Source organism: Vombatus ursinus, unplaced genomic scaffold (genome assembly GCF_900497805.2).
Source record: "Vombatus ursinus unplaced genomic scaffold, bare-nosed wombat genome assembly UNPS02009205.1, whole genome shotgun sequence".
Lineage (NCBI taxonomy): Eukaryota > Metazoa > Chordata > Mammalia > Diprotodontia > Vombatidae > Vombatus > Vombatus ursinus.
This window is the reverse complement of record NW_020948983.1, coordinates 17,931,412-17,954,660: the sequence shown is the minus strand read 5'-3', so window position 1 is coordinate 17,954,660 and position 23,249 is coordinate 17,931,412. Positions and strand designations below refer to the sequence as shown.

Below are 23,249 nucleotides of genomic sequence, written 5' to 3'. Positions count from 1 at the left end.
TAACAAATAGCAACAGTAATAACTGACCTTTATACAGAGCTTTAAGGCTTGCAAAGCACTTTACATCCATGATCTCATTTGATCCTCACAACAACCCTGTGAGGTTGATGCCATTATCCCCATTTTTCCAAATGAGGAAACTGAGGCCCAGGGAGCCTCAGATAAATGATTCACTCAGGGTCATGCAGCTAGCACATATCAGAGGCTGGATTCCAACCCAAAACTTTTTGACTCCCAATCCAACACTTTCTCCTCTCCATAAACAGGCCTTTGCATCTTTTCCAGTATAATTTGAGTGCCAACAGATCCTCTTTTGCAGTCCTCGGCAATGTCAAGTATTACATCACAGGGTTGAGAATCCTTGACTCTCTGTGGCTTCATTGACAGAACAAAGAGTTAGAGTTTCGGTAGGATGTAGAAATGTTATCGAATCTCCCCTTTGCCCCCAATCTATCTTGCAAATGTTTGTTAGAGGGAACGTGTTTGTGGAAGACCTTGGTGCCAAGCAGGGGAAATGAGTCCCCATGGATTGACCTGAGTTAGCAGGAACCCTGCATATTTTTTTTCCTATGATAGATTCAGTGCAGTGTCTCCCACTGGCAGAGAAGCTATGGGAGGAAATTTATGTGGTATATTTTTTCTTTAAATATCCTAACTTTTGGCGTCTATATTTTCTTTCCTCCAGGGAGAAGTGGCCAATACCTTGATTACCACATGGAAAAGTTTGGTTTCCAGACTCCTAATGTGAATTTTATTCACAGCTACATAGAAAAGCTGGGGGAGACTGGAATGGAAGATGAGAATTAGGACATTGTCATGTAGGTCTGTTTCTCTGAGAGATCAGAGCAAGAGGTTCAGAACAACAATCAGTGTTGGGGAAGGCAGAGAACGGATGAATGCCAGTTACTGCAGGACTTTGTGTCTGCAACATGGATTGCGACAGGGAAGGAGACCGTTTAAGCTTACACTTAGCAACAAGCTGCTAAAATCACTGCATTGGGTGTTTCACCTACTAGGTCACTTTTTTTTTTTTAACCAACATGCTTTTACCAACTTTTTTTTTTTAAACAGGCATATGTATGCCTGATTCATCCAAGAATTAAGGTTCAAGTCTTTTCCCTATTTCCCTCTTTCCTATAGATTATTGCCAAATCAAGGCCAAGTAACCATCTTAGTAAGGCTTAGTAAGGCTGGATGTTGTTTTTAAGGTCATCTTAAGGGGCAGCTAGGTGGAACAGTGGATAAAGCTCCAGCCTTGGAGGCAGGAGGACCTGAGCTCAAATTAGGCCTCAGATATTTGATACTTACTAGTTGTGTGGCCTTGGGCAAGTCACTTAACCCTGATTGCCTCACCAGAAAAAAAAAAAGATCATCTTATTAATGATGAGAAAGTATTTGTAGAAAGTGCTTAGCACAGTGTCTGGCAAATAGTAGGTTTTATCTAACTGTTTATTCCTTCTCTCTTTTTCTTCCCTCAAATGACAGTCATAGTAAGGTCCCCTAGATTTGGTTTTTAAGATATTTGGTCCATCATCTGTGTAGAGTAGAGTTTCTTAAGCTAGGGTCCATAAACTTGTTTTCTTTTTTAAAAGTATTTTTATTTTGATTTCAATATAATTTGTTTCTTCAAAATGCTATGTGTTTTATTTCATGTATTTAAAAACATTATTCTTATGGATAAGGGAAGAATTTATGACCCAAACAGGTGATATACAGCATGACAAGATGTAAAATGTATAATTTTTATTACATTAAATTAAAAAAAATTTGCACAAACAAAACCAGTGCAGCCAAGATTAGAAGGAAAACAGAAAACTGGGAGGTTTTAGAGTTTAAATTTAGAGTGAGTTTCTCTAATAAAGGCCTCATTTCTCAAATATATAGGGAACTGAATCAACTTTATAAGAATATGAGTCTTTCTCCAATTGATAAATGATCAAAGGATACGAACAGGCATTTTTCAGAAGAAAAAAATCAAAGCTATCTATAGTCATTTGAAAAAAATGTTCTGAATTATTACTGATTAGAGAAATGCAAATTAAAACAATTCTGAGATACCACCTCACATCTATCAAACTGGCTAACATGACAGAAAAGGAAAATGACAAATGCTGGAGGAGATGTGGAAAAATTGGAACACTAATGTACTGTTGGTGCAGTTGTGAATTAATCCAGCCACTCTGGAGAGCAATTTGGAGCTATGCCCAAAAGGGTATCAAACTGTGCATACCCTCCAGCAATACCACTACTAGGTCTATATGCCAAAGAGATTTTTTTTTTGGCAAGGTAATTGGGGTTAAGTGACTTGCCCAGGGTCACACAGCTAGTGTCAAGTGTTTGGTCTGAGGCCAGATTTGAACTCAGGTCCTTCAAACTCCAAGGCCAGTGCTCTATCCACTGCACCACCTAGATGCCCTAAGATTTTTTTTTTAAAAAGGAAAAATAACCTATTTTTACAAAAATATTTATAGCAGCTCTTTTTGTGGTGGCAAAGAATTGGAAATTGAGGAGATGTCTATTTATTGGTGAATGACTGAATAAGTTGTGGTGTGTGATTGTGATGGAATACAATGGTGCTATAAAAAATTATGAGCAGGCTGCTTTTAGAAATACCTGGAAAGACTTACATGAAATGATACAAAGTGAATTTAGAAGAACCAAGAGAACATTGTACAGGGCAGCTAGGTGGCGCAGTGGATAGAGCATGGCCCTGAAGTCAGGAGGACCCAAGTTCAAATCCGGACTCAGACCAAACACTTGACACTTACTAGCTGTGTGACACTGGGCAATTCACTTAACCCCAACTGCCTTAAAAAAAAAAAAGAGAGAGAAAACATTGTACACAGAAAGAACAATATTATAATGATGAACTATGAATGACTTAACTATTCTCAGCAATACAGTGATCCAAGACAATCCCAAAGGACTCATGATGAAAAATGCTATCCACCTCCAGAGAAAGAAAATGATAGAGTTTGAATGGAGATCAAAGCATATATTTTATTACTTTCTTTATTTTTCTTGGTTTTTTGGTCTGTTTTTTTTCCCACAGTATGACTCAATGGAAATATGTTTTGCATGGCTGTACATGTATAGCCATGTAAATTTGTAAATATCAAATTACTTGCCTTCTCAAGGAGGGGAGAGGATAAAGAGGGAGAAAATGTGGAACTTAATTTTTTTAAAAATGTTAAAAATTGTTATTGTATGTAATTGGAAAAAATAAAATATAAAAATAAAAAACCCCACATTATCCTGAGAAGGGTTCCATAGGCTTCTCTAGACAGCTGAAGGGGTCTACAACACAAAAAAGCTAAGAACTGGTGGTACAGAGGAAGAAGCATTTTATACAATAGCTAACTTGAGCATTTGGTCTTAGGCTTAATATTGCTTTTTCATGATGAAAGTCAGGGCAAAAAGAAAGGAGGAATGATAACCTATTTTTTCCTCAGAAACTCAAACCAGAGTATATTTTTCCTGAAATTTAAAAATATTGAATTCTGTTAAGTGCTCTTCCCGTCTTGCAGAACCTTACAGAAAAGGTCCTTTCTATTTATATGATGCTTTACAATTACAAAGTATTTTCATGTATATCTTCTCTTTGATGTGAAACATTGAAGTAAGCAAGGTAGGTACTTTTATCCATTTTATAGATAAGGAAACCTTAGATGTACCAGCCGCGCCGACCTTGTGTTGGCCGCTCCGTACCCTCTCCTCCTATAAGGAGCAGGCTGCCAGAGTCATACTCACTCTCGAGTCTTTGGTCCTCAGCCGGATAAACACACAGAGACGAGCCATCGGGAGGCGCCAACACCAGAGCTTTATTCAGAGGCCATCACAGCAAGCCATCACAGCAAGCCCAAGCAGCAAGGCCAGACCAACAGAGCAGGAGCCAAGAGAGAGCACGTGATCTGACCACGCTCGTCCTAAGTACCTATCTAGCCCCTCCTCCCCTGCCCGCTTACTAGCCAATGATTGTAGGGTCAGATACCAGAAGGGGCTGTCTGAGTTTAGCACACCAAGGGAAAGGGAGTGACGTAGGAGGCTAGGACCGGATACAGGAAGGAGGCGTCTGGGATTAGTGCATAGACAGAGTACGTGACCTTAGGAAGTCAGGAAGGACACAGGAAGGAGGAGTCTGGGGTCAGTGCTACACAAAGGAACCCAGGAAGTCAGGAAGGTCACAGGAGGCATCTGGGGTTGACGTTGCATATAGGGAGGGGACTAAGCAAAGGGAACTCAGTCCTCTGCCGTCCCACTCCCACGTGGCACCGCCCCTTGCCTCAGGAGCACAAGCTCCGGCTACTTCCTTGCACCCAGCTTATCTCACATAGCACTGCCCACTGCCTCAGGGCTTCTCCGTACCCAGCCCATCCCAGTTCACCACGACTCCGCCTACCACAGCCCCTGCCTCGACTTCCAAAATACCCAGATTCTACCCTACTCTTGCCACAGTGCCCAACTGGCAACTGCCAACATCAGACAGTCCCTCACACTTAGAGGTCAAGAAACTTACCCAAAGATGCTGTCATTCGTGTCTGACTCTTTGTGACCCTATTTGGGGTTTTCTTGGTAGAGATACTGGAGTAGTTTGTCATTTCTTTCTCCAGCTCATTTTACAGATGAGGAAACTGAGGCAAACAGAGTTCAGTGACTTGCCCAGGGTCACACAGCTGGTAAGTGTCTGAGGCAGGATTTGAACTCATGAAAATGAGTCTTCCTGACTCCAGGCCCAGTGCTGTACGCACTGTGGTACCACAAAGCTGCCCAAAGATACACAGCTAGTAAATGGTAGAGCTAGAACTCATATTAGGATGTTTTGACTCAGAATCTAGTTCTCCACTTCACTCTATAACATCCCTGTTAGCAGGAGAGGAAGCAGGCACCTAATTGTTAGAACCAACATTATTTAGGCAGCTCAGAAATATGTGCCCTCCTTACATACTGATATACTTGAGAGCTCATGTTGTCAGGGGAAAAAGAAGTTGGAAGAAAGTTTTTCTTTTTTTTCTCTCCAGATTGAATTGTGTCATTAATCTTGTGTTTAATAAACAAATTGTTCTGTGGGAAGTGTATGGAGTGCTGGAGATAGGGCACTAAGTATTGATCACTGAGCATCAGTCATGGTCTTCCCTTCCCTTACTTGAACTGAGATCTAAACTTGTTTCTCTCATTTACTTCTGGGATTAAAAAGTGATAACAAGAGAGCCCTAGGTTCAGATTTGTTTTCAGGTTCACAAATGGCAGTGAGGCAATAGTAAGTATCCTCATTGACGCCAAAGAATTTAGGAAGTGTAAGAAGATGAATAAAAATTTTTCTTCCCATATACTGCTGTGACTTTCTAGCTAAAGCAGTTCTGGAGACCACTCTCATTTATCATGGGAGGATCACAGTTGATCATGGTACAATATTGCTATTACTTTGTGCAATGTTCTGGTTCTGCTCACTTCACTTTGCATCCTTTCGTGTAAGTCTCTAGGTATTTCTGAAAGCATCTTGCTCATCATTTCTTATAGCACAATAGTATTCCATTATAATCATATACCACAGGGGCAAAGCTGTATGGACATGTAGATATGAGCCAAGCAGGACCTGTTCTCCAGAGGGTATGAACTGGTATGTGGGGAAAGCAGTGTGTTCTGTAGGAGGGTCATTTGACCAGTTCTGACTCAGGGTCCCTGGTGGTTTAGGCTACAGATTGGAACGGAACCAGACACGGAGAATGATTTGGGTTCAAGGCATGGTCCTTAAAAAAGAAATCTAGCCCATAAACCTCAAGATATCTTACAAGGTTTCAGTGATCAAAATTTATATTCCTTTGGGCAGAGCACCTGCTGGTAAGGGTATGATTCCCTATGTGGACAGAGGGAGAGGAGGGAGGGAGAAAGGAAGGAAGGAAGGAAGGAAGGAAGAAAGAAATAAGGAAGGAAGGAAGGAAGAAATAAGGAAGGAAGGAGCTGTGTTGCCCAACTGAAGCTGGACAGTTGGGTCCCCAGCGGAGCAACTACTGCTACTCACAGATTATTGTTTGTCCTTCGTTCTTGAAGAGGACCATGACAGCAGGAAGGTGGTGTCATGACTTGCAAGTGAATTGGATTTAAGTGTGGGAGAACTGTGCAAACTCACTAGCCTCACTCTCTCCTCTGGAGCCATCTGGATCCAGTGGCAAGATACAGATCAGGACAACTGTAGACCATCTAACATTTAACCAAAGGAGGTTTACTTAACGATAGCTTGGAAAGGCTATTCAGCAAGGACACAGAATTGTTCAAGAAAGGCAGTTTCCCATGCCTTTGCATTTATTACAGTGGCACACTTTGTTAATAAGGTATGTCAAGCCTGAAGGTTGCCTAAAGAGCCCTCAACTCTTGGTACTCTGGGCTTTTATACTTAGGTAGCCAAAAAGCTATGGCAACTGATTGAGCCTTAGCTCCCTGGACCACTTAAGTCTCAAGAACAGTTTCATTGCCTTTTAGGAGAAAACTAACCAAGCCTAGGTGGAGTAGATGGTGCTCCTGCTACAAGATGTCTTGATGGTAGTTGACTTGTGCCCTATTTGCAGGAATGCCAGGCTCCTTTCTAGATTCAAGAACAAAGTAAAAGAATTTCTATGACTCCTTGCCACAGAGACTTTGGCCAACAGTCCCAAAGAGCCTCATGGCTTTTAAACATTTTTCCTGGCATTGATTCATCATTTTCACTTCTGGAAGAGGATTGAAGACTTTGGGAACTTTGAGTTTTGAACTTTCTGGGTTTTCTGAGACCTTGGAATGTATCTTCCAATCCCCTTGAGATAAAAGGAATCCTGAGCACCCAGGCCCTGAGATTTTTGAGGATGGTGCTTCTAAGACTGGAGAAACCTAGGTAGGTTGTGAGAAAAGACCTTTGTAAGAGGCATATAAATATGGACTGCTATTATTTTCATCATTGCTGTTATTGTATACTGTTAGGTTTACAACAACCTGAATCTGACTGGGCTGACAATGGCTCTGAGTTTGGGGACCAGCTGATCATCTTTCTTTAGGAGATGGGAGTCCATGTGATGCAGTTTAGGGGTTCAGGGGTGCTGGGACCCCAAAATCACAACACGCAGGTCCTGCCTGAAAGAATTCAACCCAAGCCTTCTTTCAGCCAAAGACAAGGTTTATTAGAACATCCATCATATTGGGCCAATTCTTATGGAGTCTGAACATTAGTAAGCTATTGGCTAGATTTTAAGAATCTAAGCAGTGGCTAGATTTTAGGAATCTGAGCCGTGGCTAGGTTATAAGAATCTAAGCATCTTAATGGAGACAAGATGGACCTTATATACAGAAAAGACTATGGGAGGGATCTAGGAGTGGCCAGTAAGCTGGGGTGAACAGAACTCCTGGGACCTGGAGGCCAAGGGAGAATGGAGCCTAGCTAGGATTAAGGGTAGGAAATGGCTGGGGGCCATACATAGAGGTAAGACAGTGGAAGAGATTGGGTGTAGCCACAATGAAAGGCCAGTTGATGGAATTATAGCCTCAGGCAAATGCCAAGAGATTTGGCCATGTGGGAAAGTCCAGGGTTTTTCCTTCCTGGGACCCAAAATTATTTCTTGTTGAGTTTGTCCCTGAGCTAAAATCCTGTTCACTTAGCTGGCTGCACTTGTGAATATAGACTTCATGTAGACAGTTGAATATGACTGACACACACAGGGTCAGATGAGACTTTTTTGTTTGTTTTCTAAGTTTTTCCCCCCTCCATTTTACTTTCCTTTCCTCGGAGACTGATGCCAAACTTGGCTTTGCTTGGACCAAGTAATTTCTCTTTCAGCCTGGAGGGGAGCTGCACTTCACTGACGTCTATGCTAGCCTTAAATTGCCTGCAGAAGTCAAGGTACATAAAGTTTTATGGAGTAGGTTGTTGTTTTTTAATGTAATAAGAGAAAAAAGTTACAAATGATCACTCCAACTACAGTGTGAAATCTTAGACTTTGTATTGTCTTCTAGGATAGCTGTGAGAGCAAGCTGGAAACAGGATTTAAAAAAAAGTCTTGTCTTGTTTAATCACAAAGTGGAGGGACTCATCAATGTGAAATTATCTTGGAGTATTCTCCTTGAAAGGTCATTAGTTAAAAGGCCCAGTTTCCATCTTATCTCATTGTTCTTTCTTAGTCTCATTTACAGATTTCTTTTTCTTCCTCTAGCCCCCTCCCACCCCACTAACTCCTAGTGGGGGCATTTCTCAAGGTTCTGTCCTTAGCTTTCTTCTCTCAATGTAATTCTTTCCCACTGATCTTATCTATTCCCTTGGCTTTTGCCACACCTCTATGTGGATGACTTCAGAATTTTTATCTCCAATCCTAACCTCTCCCTTGAACTCCAGACGGCATTTTCAACTGCCTCTAGGGTGTCTCCCTCCACCTGAATATCTCCTTCAACACTTCAAACTCAACATATCCAAAATTGACTTCATTATCTTCTCTGTCCAAACTTGCCCCTCCAGTCAACTTCCCCATTTTTGTTGATGGTGCCACCACTCTAAAGAATCACAGAATTTGAGAGCTAGAAGGTGAAGGGGGGGGGCTTGAGGTGCTCTTAGATACACAGAGGCACCCCAAGATTGTGGGAAAAAGCCCAAATCACAGCGCAGATCTGCCTGAATGAATTCAACTCAGATCTTCTTCCAGCCAGAGAAAAAATTTATTAAAGATAGGCATATAGGCCAGACTCCAAAGGAACCCAAACATCAGATATCTAAATAGGGTTCAAGGTGGTCAGGTGACGCTCGCAAGGACGAACAGCATGAGGCAGTCTAGAAAGCTCAGAGTCTGAGTGGGGGCTGGGGTGGATAGGCCAGGTGACGCCCTTAGGATGGGAGGGCATGAGGGGTCTCAGCTTCTAAGCTTGAGAACAGCTCAGCATCAGAATGGGGGAAAGGTGAGCCTTAAGTACAGACTGATTGGGGAGGGGCCAAGCAGCTTGGAGTGATGGGAGGAGGGGTCCAAGGAGTGGCCAAGCAGTTTGGGGTGAGGGGAGGAGGGGTCTAGGGAGATCTGGATGGGGGTGGCCAGCAAGCTGGGGCGAAGGGAACACTGGCACCGAGCTAGGATTAAGGGTGGGAATGGCCAGGAAGGCAAAACAGTGGGAAAGCCAGTTGATGGGGGAGGTGGGTCCTTTGGAAAAGGGTCCAGGTGAGAATTTCTGTTTGGAATGTCTGAGTGATTTGAACAGACAATGAGAATAGATAATGAAGGGAGCTGGGAGGGGAAGTTTGCTTTCAAAGGGAAATAAGGCAGTTTCTAAACTTTAAGGGTTTCCTGGGGACCGGTAAACAAAACTGAAGCCAGGTTCTTTTTGTCAAAGAGAGATAAGTGAGTCTATAAGGAATCTAAAAGTTTTAAGGTTTTTCTGGGAATTGTAGGTAAACCTCTTCAGAAGGGACAGTCTAGTCCGACCCACATAGAAAAAGAATTCCCACAATATGGGACCATCCACAAGGGATCATTTAGCTCCTGCTTGAAAAACATGGGAAGCTTACCACTTCTTCTTAAAAATCAAATTTCATTTCATTTTCAGATGCACATTTTCTCTGTCTCCCATCTCTCCCCTCCTCTAACCCTCCACAGGTGAGGAAGCAAGAAAGACAAAACCCCTGTTTTTTTAATTTATTTTGATTTATCAATAATCACCTCCATATGCTTTTGAGTTTGAAACTTTTCTCTCCCTTCCTCCCCCACCACCCTCCCCAAGATGGCACACAATCTGATATAGGTTTACATTCCTATTAAACATTTACATTCCTATTAAACATATTTTCACATTAGTGATGTTGTAAGTAAAAATTAAAACCAATAGGAGGAACCATCAGAAAGAGGAAACAAAACTCAACAGAAGAGAAAAAAAATAACAATTCAACTCCATAGTTCTTTCTTTGGATATGGATAACATTTTCCATCATGAGGCCTCTGGAGATGTCTTAGATCCTTGTATTGCTGGGAAGGGTTAAGTTTATCAATATTAGTCATCGCACAACGTGGCTGTTATTGTGTACAACATTCTCTTGGTTCTGTTCACTTCACTCAGCATCAGACCATACAAATCTTTCCAGGTTTTTCTGAAGTCAGCCTGTTCATCATTTCTTTTTTTTTTTTTAATTTTTTTTTTAATTTATTGAGGCAATCAGGGTTAAGTGACTTGCCCAAGGTCACACAGTTTGGTCTGAGGTCAGATTTGAACTCAGGTCCTCCTGACTTCAGGGCCTGTGCTCTATCCACTGCACCACCTAGCTGCCCCAATGTTCATCATTTCTTATAGCGCAATAGTATTCCATTAGATTCATATACCACAACTTGCTCAGCCATTCCCCAATTGATGGGCATCCTCTCAATTTCCAATTCTTTGCCACCACAAAAAGAGCTGCTACAAATATTTTTGTACATGTGGGTCCTTTTCCCATTTGTATGATCTCTTTGGGATATGGCCCTAGAAGTGCTATTGCTGGGTCAAAGGGTATGCGCATTTTTATAGCCTTTTGGGCATAGTTCCAAATTGCTCTCCAGAATGGTTGGATCGTTTCAGAACTCCACCAACAATGCCTTAATGTTCCAATTTTCCCACATCTTCTCCAAAATTTATCATTTTTCTGTTTTGTCATGTTGGGCAATCTGACAGGTGTGATGTGGTACCTCAGAGTTGACAAAACCCCTGTTACAAACATGTATAGTCAAGCAAAACAAGTTCTTGCATTGGCTGTGTCCAAAAAATGTCTCAATCTGCACTCTAAGGGCACCCCATCTATCAGGAGGTGGGTAGCATGTTTCATCTTCAAATCCTCTGGAATTGTAGTTGGTGATTACACTGATCAGAGTTGCTAAGTCTTTCAAAGTTGTCTTCAATATTGTTGTTATGGTATAAAGCGTTCCCCTAGTTCTGTTCAATTCACTCTACATCAGTTCACATACATCTTCCCTGGTTTCTCTGAAAACATTGCCTTCATCACTTCCTACAGCACAGTAGTATTCCGTCATCATTCATATGCCATAACTTGTCCAGCCAATTGTTGAGCAACTCCTCAGTTTCCAATCCTTTCCCGCCACAAAAAGAACTGTTATAAATATTTTCATATATGTGAGTCCTTTTCTTCTTTCTTTCATCTTTTTGTGCTATAGACCTAATAGTGATATTACTGGGTCAAAGAGTGTGCACAATTTAATAACTTTTTGGTCATAGTTCCAAAATTACTTCCCAGGATGGCTGGACCCATTCATAGCTGCACCAAAGGGGAATAAACATGCCTGTTTTCCCATAAGTCCTCCAGGATTTGTCCTTTTCCTTTGTTTAAACTTTGCCAATCTGAGAGGTGTGAGACATAGTCATTTTAATTTGCATTTTTCTAATTATCAGTGATTTTGGAGCTTATTTTCACATTTATTGGTAGCTTGAATTTCTTCCTCTGACAACTTATTCATATCCTTTGACCATATATCGGTTATGGAATGAGCCACCATCACTTGAGGCAGTCCTTTCCACTTTTGATCAGCTCTTCTAAGTCAAACCAAGCTCAAAACCTCAAGAATGTCTTTGACTTTTCCCATTCCCTCAGCCCATGTCCAATCAGGTGCCAAGATTTTATCTCCACAATATCTCTCAATTATCTTTTTTTCCATTCCTACTGCCAATTCAGGCTCTTATTCTCTTATCTTATACCAGGCTGTGGTCTGGTCTACTGTAATAGGCAGAAATAATTTCTTGTTTATTTTTGTCTCTCTCTTATCCTCTAGCAGCTATACCTTATACATGAACGCATAGTAGATGCTTTAGAGCTGTTTACTGGACTTCATTGAATTTATTACTTCCTATATCTTGGGGGAAAACCTGGGCTGGGGTTTTAACTATTTCCAAATCTTAGTCATTATAAGGAAATAAGCCTTTACGCTTCCTTCTAACTGTATTGTTGTTATGCAGTTGTTTTAGGTGAATGTTTAGGGGGAGCTCTATTCTGGAAAGACCTGTTCACGTTGGCTAGAGAAACTGGGTTCTGTGCTCCACAATTGGTCAATGCTAAACCAATTACCCTTGAGGACAGGGAACTGGAAGAAGTTATTGGTAAGAATACTAGAATAGGGAGTGATATAAATAGAACCTGAATGATAGAAATTCAAAATTTAAATTCAACAAATTGAGTGCCTGCTATATTATATGTAGAATGTAAGGCCCTTGCAGGTTGAGACTATCTCACCTTAGTATTTGCATTTGTAACTTCCACTATAATGCTTGGCATATAGTAGGTGCTAAATAAATGCTTATTAATTGATTGATATATGGAAGGTATTTGACTCATTTTTGTTGAAATGATACTGTGGTAGTCACTGTATAAATCACATGTGTCCATCTTGCCTTCTTTCTGGTGTTACCTCTCACAGGCTAGCTAGAGGCTCAATAAAAGACACTGTGGCCAGTTTATAGATTGGAAGAAAACTGACATTGATGATGACAAGTACTGAAGTATTGTTACATATTAGTCCTGGTGGTCTTGAGACCACCATGACAGTCTCCCCTTAAGAGAGGCTGTAGCTTATAGAATCCATGCATGGAAGCCAGTGCATGAGGCCATGCTGATCCTTAAGGGAAAGTGTAAGCTTATTGAACAAATTCATGGAAAAATACTGACAATAATATTTTTGAAGGTTAGTATGCCCCAAATAATATTTTGTCTGTTACCAGCTTGTTTTTCTCCATGACGTGCAAACCCCCCAAATAATGTTTTGTCTACCACCAGCTGTCCTCTCTAAATGAAGGCACATACCCCAGAATTAAGCCTGTTTTATATCTCCAATCCAATAAAAACTTACCTAAAGGCATACAATCTTTGGTGGTGATAAGGAAGAAAGCAGATGATGAAACTAATTCACACTGAAGTATGAAAGACTATAGCATTAATGTGTTAATCTTTTGAAGAGTATTTTCATTTTAAAACAATCTGTTAGCCCAAAGAAATGAATGTCCAATTTCAGCTAGGCTCATCTTTTTTGTTTTTTTGTTTTTTTGTTTTTTTTTTAACAAAGGATACTTACCAATGCCTCTCAATTTGCTTAGCCTAGAAGCTGGTCCTGATTTGTGTTTTCCAGCATTAACTTCAAACCAAAGGGTTTCTGGTGAGTAATAGACTAAAATTGCCTTCATCTTCATGTGTTCATGGCCCTTAACTTCTGGTTTCCATGGGAATGGCAGTGGGAAAAATTCTGCAAGTGAATTTAAAAAAAAAATTAATCAACGTCAGTGCTTTGTATAAAGCAGCCAAAGGGATTGTTATTGCATCCTAGAATACCTTACAGGGCAGCTAGGTGGCACAATGGATAAAACACCAGCCCTGGAGTCAGGAGGACCTGAGTTCAAATCTGGCCTCAGACACGATACTCACTAGCTGTGTGACCCTGGGCAAGTCACTTAACCCTGATTGCCTCACCTCCCCCCCCAAAATAGAACCTTATATTTTTCATAGTACTCAAATCATTTTTCACATATATTATCTCATTTGTTAAAAGGCAGTGGAAAGAGGCCTGGATTGAGAATCAAAAGACCTAGATTCTACTCTTCTGGCTAAGCTACTTAGAAGCTGGGTGATATTAGGCAAATCACTTAACCTCTTACTTTTCTTATCTGTAAAATGGGTATATTAATGCCTGATCACAGAGTTTTTGTTAAGGTCAAGTGAGATAATATGTGTAATGTACATGATGGGTCCCCAGAACCAGTACGCTAGATTGTGGCATCAAATATAGACACCAACCTTTTAAATAATTATGATATGCCCTGCAGGAAGTCAGTTTCATTATTCTTTGCAAGCCATCACTTAAAAGCAATTTGGGTGTGCCATTTCATTTCCATTACAGAGTTTTCCCTCCACTGAACTCCTACCCACTCATGTTAGATTTTACTCCTTAATCATACCACTCAAACTCCTTGGGTTTTTGTCTTGTTTTCCCAACACACCTGTGAACTCCTTGGGGACAAGGTGCATACTGTCTTGATTCTTCGATTCCCCACAGTGCTTAGCAGAGAAATGGGTGAATATATCTTGATTTTAGGTGATTGTCAGTTTGTTTTGGCAACATTTCATTTCTTCAGATTTCCCAAGAAAGTCCCAGACCATAGGTATCAGGATGTTTACAACAGAGATATTGTGGTCTAGGGGTGCTGGGAATTCTGAAATGCAAGGATACAGGGCTGGAGTCTGCCTTGAAAGAATTCTACCATTCAAGCCTTCTTTCAGTCCAAGTAGCAAGTTTATTAAGACGTCATTTGGGTGGGTGAGATTCCTAGTGAGTCTGTTGCTTAATGGGGGTTTTGAATGAAACTTTTATAAGAAAAAAGGGAAACCGGGTCAGTGAAAGGATCTTGATGGGATTAAGGAATGGCTAGTAGCCTGGGTGGTCTAACAGAGAATGAAGGGCTGGGCTGGGTCAGGGGCCACAGTGAAAGGATAGTTGAAAGGATTATACTGGAATGGGCCAGATGCCTCAGGCAAATGCCAGAGATCTGGGCTGCTGAAATTTGTTTGAGGGGGCAGCTAGGTGGTGCAGTGGATAGGGCACCATCCCTGAAGTCAGGAGGACCTGAGTTCAAATCTGGCCTCGGACCAAATACTTGACACTAATTACCTGTGTGACCCTGGGCAAGTCGCTTAGCCCCAATTGCCTAAAAAAAAAAAAGAAATTTGTAGGAAAGTTCAAGGACTCTTTTTAGAGGTTAAGGTCCCATACGCCAGCATTGAGATTTCTGGGCATGAGAAAGAACTGATATTTGATGCAAATTTCTCATTTTAGGTGGGTCTCTCATGCCAAATCAGTTCTATCACACTTTTACCTCAGCCAAAGACATACCTTTATTCATCTTTCATTATTTTCCTTTTACAGTTTTTCCCCTCGGAAGCCTTATACAGACATCTTATTGATGAGTGTTTTGAAGAATGATATGGGAAGGGATAGTAGGAAAATGTATTATTCATGTCAGTCATTAAGTTTTTTTTGTTGTTCGTTGTTCAGTCATTTTTCAGTCATGTCCTTCATTACTCCATTTGAAGTTTTCTTGGCAAAGATACTGGAGTGGTTTGCCATTTCCTTCACCAGCTCATTTTACAGATGAGGAAACTGAGGCAGACAGGGTTAAGTGATTTGCCCAGGGTCACATAGCTGGTAAGTGTCTGAGGTAGGATCTGAATTCAGAAAGATGAAATCTTTCTGATTCTAAGCATGGCACTCTATTGACTTCATCACCTAGCTGCCCAGTGTGCCCTGGCAGATTGTAGGTACTATATAAGTGCTGTTATTATTATTATTATTAATAATAATAATTCCATTTATTCTACTTTTTTTTCTTAGTTTTAAACAATTATTTCCATATGCTTTTGAGTTTTAAAGTTTTCTCCCTTTCCCTCCCCAAGACAGTGTGCAATCTGATATAGGCTCTACATATATACTCCTATTAAACATATTTTCACATTAGACATGTTGTAAGGAAGAATTAGAACCAATAGGAGGAACCACAAGAAAGAGGAAACAAAACAAAACAGAAGAAAAAAAAAAAGAGCAAATAGTATGCTTCGATCCGCATTCAAACTCCATAGTTCTTTTCTCTGGATATGGATAGCATTTTCCATTGGCGATGTCTTAGATCCTTGCTTTGCTGAGAAGGGCTAAGTTTATCAACGTTACTTATCACACAACATGGCTGTCACTGTGTGTAACAGTCTCCTGGTTCTGCTCACTTCACTCAGCATCTGGTTCTATTTTTTTTTTTTGCTCTACACTTTAGAAAGATTGTTTTATATATATAGATATAGATATAGATATAGATATAGATATATATTTTGTTGAATTCTTCATACTTGTCTTAATGGTGATATAGAATTTTATCATTGATTTAACCATTCCCATATTGGATGTTATCAGTTTTTTGCAGTTATACATAGTGCTGCTTTGAAGACCTTTGGACAGATGGTTTTGTTGTTTTTGTTTTTTGATAATGTTTTTAGGGTCTGTTCACCGTGTTTTTGTTCATTGCCTCAGTGCCCTCTGGCACAATCCCTTGGCACATCGAGTCAGAAGGTCATGGGATTGGAAAGGATCATAGGAGTTTGCTCCATGACTTTCTCATTGGATAGATAAACATCAAGAAGTTCAAAGGTCTTTCTTTTCTCCCTTCTGAGGTCAGGCTGAAAACAAGGGCAGTTGGTGTGCTCATGGTTCACAAAGGCCACTGGAAGAAATCCTAAAAAAAGGCTGCCCTGTGAAATGAGAGAGGAGCTAGTGGCAAGGTTGTGGGGACCTCTCAGCCTTGGAATCCGAGACCCCATCCAATGGGAAGATTTCTGGCAAATTCCCCCCCCCCCCCATCGAGACTCAAACCAGTGCCCTCTCACAACATTTGTTTCTGCCTCCTCCCTTTGGTTTGGGGGAATAATTGAAAGGAATGAAGAAACAGAGGCTATTTTGAAGAATTTCAGGTTTGCTCTGGAGTTTCTGATTAAACCACCAGGAGGGAAGTTGTGGACACCTGGGGGTTGTTTTGCTTTGGAAGCACAGGTTTGTCTGGCTTTCTGTCTCTTGCCTCCTGCAGAGAGCCTGAATGTGTTGGGTTTTTTTTTCCCCCACCAGCAGGCTTGCCCCCAGGCTACCAAAGTAAAATCAATAAGATTCACTATTCTTTGCATTTGACCAGCCTGGCAGGTGTTATCTTCGAGGCTGATTGAACCGTTTCCTACTTTTAAGTGTCCACAGTAGGAGAGATGCTTTATAGAAAGAACACTTTCATCTTTTTCAGTTTTGATGATGGATAGAAAGGAGCTTTGAAAAAACAAATGCGAGATTACTATCATTATTACATTTAAAAAAAATACAGGTGAGTCTGTTGTAAGAGTGTTTCAAGTGGCAGATGATAGAGCCACCCACTCATCAGAGGATGGCAGAACTTTGGAGAAGGAAAGAGGCCTTCAGGAATCATCTAATCCAAACTCCTTATTTTAAAGATGAGGAAAATGAAGCTCCAAGAAATGATTTTTTTTATGCTACTGATAAATGACAAATGAAAAACCAGGCCTTTTATGTTCAACTTATTATAATCAATCACTAATGCAGGAAAGTAGATTAACCTTTTTTTTTTTTTGGAGGCAATGGGATTAAGTGACTTGCCCAGGGTCACACAGCTAGTGTCTGGGGTTGGATTTGAACTCATGTCCCTTCTGATTCCAGTGCTGGATCTCTATCCACAGTACCACCTATCTGCCCCTAGATTAACATTAAAAAAATAAAAAAAGATTTAATAAGGACTGAACTAGATAAACAAATGAATTTTCCTGAGAGTTACAGTTAGTCAAGGATTTGCCATGTTTGTTTTCTTTTTCTCAGTACATTTTTGCAATGTACTGAGTGTGTGCTCAGGAAGCAACGTGGAAACATAAATTCTGCTGCTGCATTTGATTGATTCAGTCCAACAAATATGTGTTGTTGCTGTTGTTGAGTCATTTTTAGTCCTGTCTAACTCTTCGAGACCCTATTTAGGGTTTTCTTTCCTTCTCCAGCAAACATTTGCTAAGTGTTGATTCTATCCCCCCAGAATCCCTTTTTTTGGGGTAGGGGCTAGGCAATCCCCCCATATCTCTTATATTTGTCCACTCTTTACCCCTCACTTGGCCTTTTAAGGTTATGGCTTTTAAAAAAAAATTCACCTCTCACCTGGACTATTGCAACAGTCTCCCAAATGGTCTACAAGCTTCCAGTCCATTCCCTTTCAGACTGTGCACAATTATTAAAATCATTTTTCCCAGAGTACAGGCCTCACCAAGGCATACTCTTGTTCCAAAAACTTCATCAGCTCCCTGTTGCTTCTAGGATCAATGTTTCAAAGCTTTCCAGAATCAGCCTCACTGACTTTTCTAGGCTTATTGTACATTATTTCCCTACACAAACTTGGTCTTCAAGCCAAACTGGTTTACTTGCTGTTTTCACAACCTGATGCTGAATCCCCTGCGGCTCTTTGCTTTTGCAGAGGGCTGTCCCTCTTGCCTGGAATGATCACCCTCCTTATCTCTGCCTCTTTTTTTTTTGTTTTGTTTATTTTGAAAAAAAATTTTTTTTTGGGTGAGGCTGGCCCAGAGTCACACAGCTAGTAAGTGGCAAGTGCCTGAGGCAGAATTTGAACTCAGGTCCTCCTGATTCCAAGGCTGGAGCTCTATCCACTACACCACCTAACTTCCCCAAATATATATATATGTATTTTGGGGGGGGGGGCTAGGCAGTGGGGTTAAATGACTTGCCCAGGGTCACACAGCTAGTAAGTGTTAAGTGTCTGAGGCCAGATTTGAACTCAGGTCCTCCTGACTCCAGGGCCAGTGTTCTATCCACTTCACCACCTAGCTGCCCTCATCTCTGCCTCCTAGACTGCTCCACTCATGGTCACCTTGTCTAGGAAGACTTTTCTGATCCTGATCCTTTAGTTACAGCATCTGTTCTGTCGTTCTCATATTATAATGTATGTTCTTACTTAATTCTACATGTTGTAGAATGTAAGTAACTTCCAAGAGCTCAGGTATTTGTACCCCTCTCTCCTACCCCCACCCTACTCCCACCTAGCACAGTGCCCTTCAAGTAGCAGGGCACTTAACAAACAAATAAATAAGCAAGCAAATGAGCAGTTGATGAACACCCCTTTTGTGACAGGCACCGTTCTAAGTGTCAGGAATACATTCACAAGAAACTAACATTCTTCTTATTAAAATTCAGTTTTATTCTATTTTCAGGTCTTCATTCTCTCCGCACCCTAACTGAAAAACAAAAAACCAGAATCCATTAGAAATAGATTATCTTTCAGTCATGTCTGACCCTTCATGACTCCATTTGAGATTTTCTTGGCAAAGACATTGGAGTGGTTTGCCATTTTCTTTTCCAGCTCATTTTACAGATGAGGAAACTGAGGTAAAGAGGGTAAAGTGACTTGCCCAGGGTCACACAGCTAGTAAGTGTCTATGAGGCCAGATCTGAATTCAGGAAGGTGAATCTTCCTGACTCCAGGCCTGGCACTCTTTCCACTGTGCCACCTAGCTGCCTAGAAACATGTAGAGTTAAGCAAAATAAATTTTCCCATATTAAAAAAAAATTGTCTCAGTCTGTACTCTGAGTCTATTACCTCTCTACCTGGAGGTGGGTAGCATAGAAGATAACATTCTAGTGGGAAAACAGTAAGTATATATATATATATGGGAAAACAGTAAATATATATATATATAATATATATATACATATATACACACATATATATAAAAAACATTCTAATGGGAAAATAGTAAGTAGATATATGTGTATATATATATATATATATATCAAACAATAAGTACATAGTATATAGAGGATGCATGCAATCAAACAAATATAAATAAATACATATGACAAATAAAGATAAGGAGGGAGGGAAGGCACTAGCAGTTGAGATAATCATGTAGAAGATAGTGCTTGAACCCTGTCTTGAAGGAATAGAAAGCTTCTATGAGGCAGGGGAGAGGAGTGAGTACATTACAGGCAGGCAGTGACTAGCATTCATTAAGCACTTACTGTGTGCCATACAGTACCTGGGTATATACATATAAACAAAGAGAAAGACAATCCCTGCCCTCAAGGAGCTTACATTCTAATGGAAGAAGAGAACATACACAAGGCATCAGAGTTGAAAAGTGAGTGTGGGGGGTTAGGCGGGGGAGATTTGAGGTGGTACCCAAGTAACAGGTTAGGGTCAGATCGTGAAGGGCTTTAAAAGCTCGATAGCTTCTAGTTTGTCTTCAAGCCACAACAGGGAACCACTGGGATTGTTTGGGTAGGGAGGTAACATGGTCAGATCTGCATTTAAGAAAAACCGATTTGGCCGTATTATGGAAGATAGAAGCAGGAAGGGAGTTGAGGTAGGAGGAACAGTTCATTTGTGGGTTGTTGTAGTAATCTAGGCAAGGGTCGAGGGGGGACTGAACTGAAATGATGGAAGCATGAGGAGAAAAGAGGGATTGGAGGGGAGGGATGCAGTGGTGCTGGAGATGGTTAAGATGTGGCAGCTGCTGCAGTAGGTTGGATGAGAAAGAGTGAGGAGGCAAGGATGATGTCAAGATTATGATCATGAGCAACTGAAAGAATGATGGGTAATAAGTGCTTGCTGTATTGGGCTGCTTATTTCATCCAAGAATTCCCTCCACGGCACACCCAACAAGGGCTCATTTGGGCTTTGCTTGAAGCCTTCTACAGAAGGGAACTCTATTACCATGTGAGACAGCCCACTCTGCTTGGAGGTATCTCTAGTTCTTAGAAAACAATTCCTTATGTCAAATCTGAAATTTCCCCTTTTAACCCATTGTTCCTCCTTCTGTCCTCTTGGGAACTATTTGGCCAAATAGGGCAAATATAATCCTGTCTCCATGTGATGGTTTTTCAGATGCTTGAATATAGTTATCATGTTCCCCCTAAGCCTCCTCTAGGCTAAACATGCTCAGTTCTTTCAGCCAATCCACATAGGGCATGAACTTGAGACCCCTCACCATCCTGGCCCTCCTCCTCTGGATCATCTCTAGCTTATAAATGCCTGTCCTAAAATGGGATGATTAGATCAATATTTCAAAAGAATTCTGACCAGGGAAGTATTATGCCTTCCTTAACTCTGGTTTCTCTTAATGCACCCCAAGTTTCTAGTAGCTTTCGGGTGGCTAAAGTATCATCCTGTTGATTCCTATTGGGCTAGAAGTTCACGAAAACTGCTGGATCTTTCTCAGGCAAACTGCTGCCTAACCATGAGTCAGCAATGTGCTGTAGCATCCAAAATAACCAGTGTGATCTTAGACTGCATTAAGAGAGGTCTGGTTTTCAGAAAGAAGGAGATGAATTCAGTCCTTGTTAGGCCTTCTCTGGAGTCTGGAGTTCATTTCTGGGTAACCTGATTTAAGAAAGACATTGAGAAACTGCAGAGTATCCAGAGGAGCCAGAAAAAGGAAGATCTTTAGTCCATGTTATGTGAAGACCAGCTGGGCATGTTTAGCCTGGTAAAGAGAAGACCTTGGGAGAAAGGGTGAGGGAGAGGCAGGAGGACATGATTTGCTGGGTTGTCTTTCAGTCATGTCCAACTGTCCGTGACCCCACTTGCGGTTTTCTTGGCAAAGATACTGGAATAATTTGCCATTTCCTTCTCCAGCTCATTTTACAGATGAGGAAACTGTGGCAAACAGAGTTAAGTGACTTGCCCAGGGTCCCACAGCTAGTAAGTGTCTGAGGTCAGATTTGAACTCAGGTCTTCCTGACTCCAGGCCCAGAGCACTATCCCTTGCACCATGACATGATAGATATCTTCAAGTATCTAAAGGACTACCATGTCTGAGAAGGATTAGACTAATTCTGTTTGGTTCCAAAGGAGCAGTGGGTAAGAAGTGGCAAAAAGGCTGATTTGGACTTGATGCCTAGAAAATATTTCCTAAAAATGAGAGCTGTTCCAGAGTGAAATGTGGTGTCTAAGAGGGGGTGGGTTTTCCCCTCCTTGGGGACTGGAGATGATCAAGTGGGGATTCCTTTCATGTATGGGAGGGACCAAACAGCCTCTGAGATCCTTTCCAACTCTCAAATCCTGTGATTCTTTTTTTTTTTCTTTTTTGGTGAGGTGATCGGGATTAAGTGACTTGCCCAAGGTCACACAGCTAGTAAGTGTTAAGTGTCTGAGTCTGGATTTGAACTCAGGCCTGACTCCTGACTCCAAGGCCAGAGCTCTATTCACTCCGCCACCTAGCTGCCCCTAAATCCTGTGATTTTTGATTCCTCTTGTACTTCTAAAGGTGACTCTTCTGAAACCATGTTAAAGATTTTACATCTACCCCTGCTGAATTTCATCTTATTAGATTCAACACAATGGCCTAGGCTGTCAGTATGTTTTGGGATCATGACTCTGTCATCTAATGAGTTACTTATCCCTCCCAGGTTTGGGTCATCGGCAGGTTTAATAATGATATCGTCTGTGTCTTTATCTAAGTCACTGATAAAAACCTTATGCAGCAAAGGGCCAAGAATAGGTCTCTGGAACACTCCACCAGAGACCTCTTTCCCAGCCTTTCTATCCCTCCCTGCCCTCCCATTACTTTACTTTTGTTCTGGCCTTGATTTCTTTCTTCCCTAATCTTGACCCTATAGTGAACCTGCTCAACTGAACATTTATCTCCTACCCTTAAACACTCTCTCTCCTTGTGTGCCTGGCCAGACCCCAACTCTGGGGAGGGAATTCCCATCACCCATCTTTTCCACTGTACATTTCTAGAGTAAGTCACACAACCATGCTGACTGGGACACTACATGCTTCTATTATATAATCTCAACTGAGCAGAAAACTGTTTAATAGTGTAAGTGACAGACCAGAAAATTGCTGATCTGCATTGATAGAGAGTTTCTATAATGGGAAATTGCCACATCACATCTAGACAAAACCAAATCAAACCCAAACTGAACCTCAACTGTGGCCTCACTGCATAGCAGTCCCTTGATCCTTCCCTGGTTGATCTACCCTACTCCCTGCCATGGTGGTTCCAAACTTTTTTTCTCTTTTTCTACATCACCTCCCCTGATCTGTCCCTCCCCAGCAGAGGACCTCAGCTCCTCCTTTCCTAAGGGAATAGAGGCTATCTTTTACGAACTCTCTCACCTCTTCTACACCACATCTCAAAACACCTCTATCTTATCTTCCATTCTCTTTTTTTTTGTTCTAGTCTCTGAGGAAGAGGTCCACCCCATTTTTTTTTCAAAACTAGCCCTTTAATTATGCCTTTGATTCCTTCCTCTCCCATCTAATCCAAGAGTTTTCTCCTTTGATGATTCGTCCTCTGCCATTTTCAGCCTCTCCCCTATCTACTATCTACAAGCATCCTTAGATCTCTATCCTTAAAAAATCCCAGTCCAAACCCTTCACTTTATGCTGTCATCCCCTCAAACTTATCATTCTACACCTTTCCTCCCTCTCAGAACCAAACTCATTTACATCTATTACCTCTACTTCTTCATCTCCTGATAACTGGATCCCACCACTCAACTGAAATCACTCCCTCCAAGTTTACCAGTGATCTCCCTGCCAAATCTTGCAGCCTCTTTTCATTCCTCACCCTTCTTGACATTGCTGACTATCCTCTTCCTTAACATTCATGACACTGCTCTCTCCCGGTTCTCTCCCTGTGTGACTGTTCCTTCTCAGTCCTCTTTATTGGATCATCATCCATGTCC

The 23,249-nt window shown here is 41.2% G+C and overlaps 1 protein-coding gene across 1 annotated transcript in view; it reads left to right on the top strand.

Annotated features, from left to right (window-relative positions):
- The window catches only part of AS3MT (arsenite methyltransferase), a 41,255-nt gene that overhangs the window by 3,234 nt on the left and 14,772 nt on the right, over positions 1-23,249 (top strand). Inside the window, 7 exon segments of the mRNA XM_027851634.1 lie at positions 690-818; positions 5,019-5,100; positions 7,802-7,883; positions 11,944-12,075; positions 14,058-14,124; positions 14,738-14,802; positions 16,426-16,553. Coding sequence (XP_027707435.1) covers positions 690-818; positions 5,019-5,100; positions 7,802-7,883; positions 11,944-12,075; positions 14,058-14,124; positions 14,738-14,802; positions 16,426-16,553 — 685 coding nt within the window.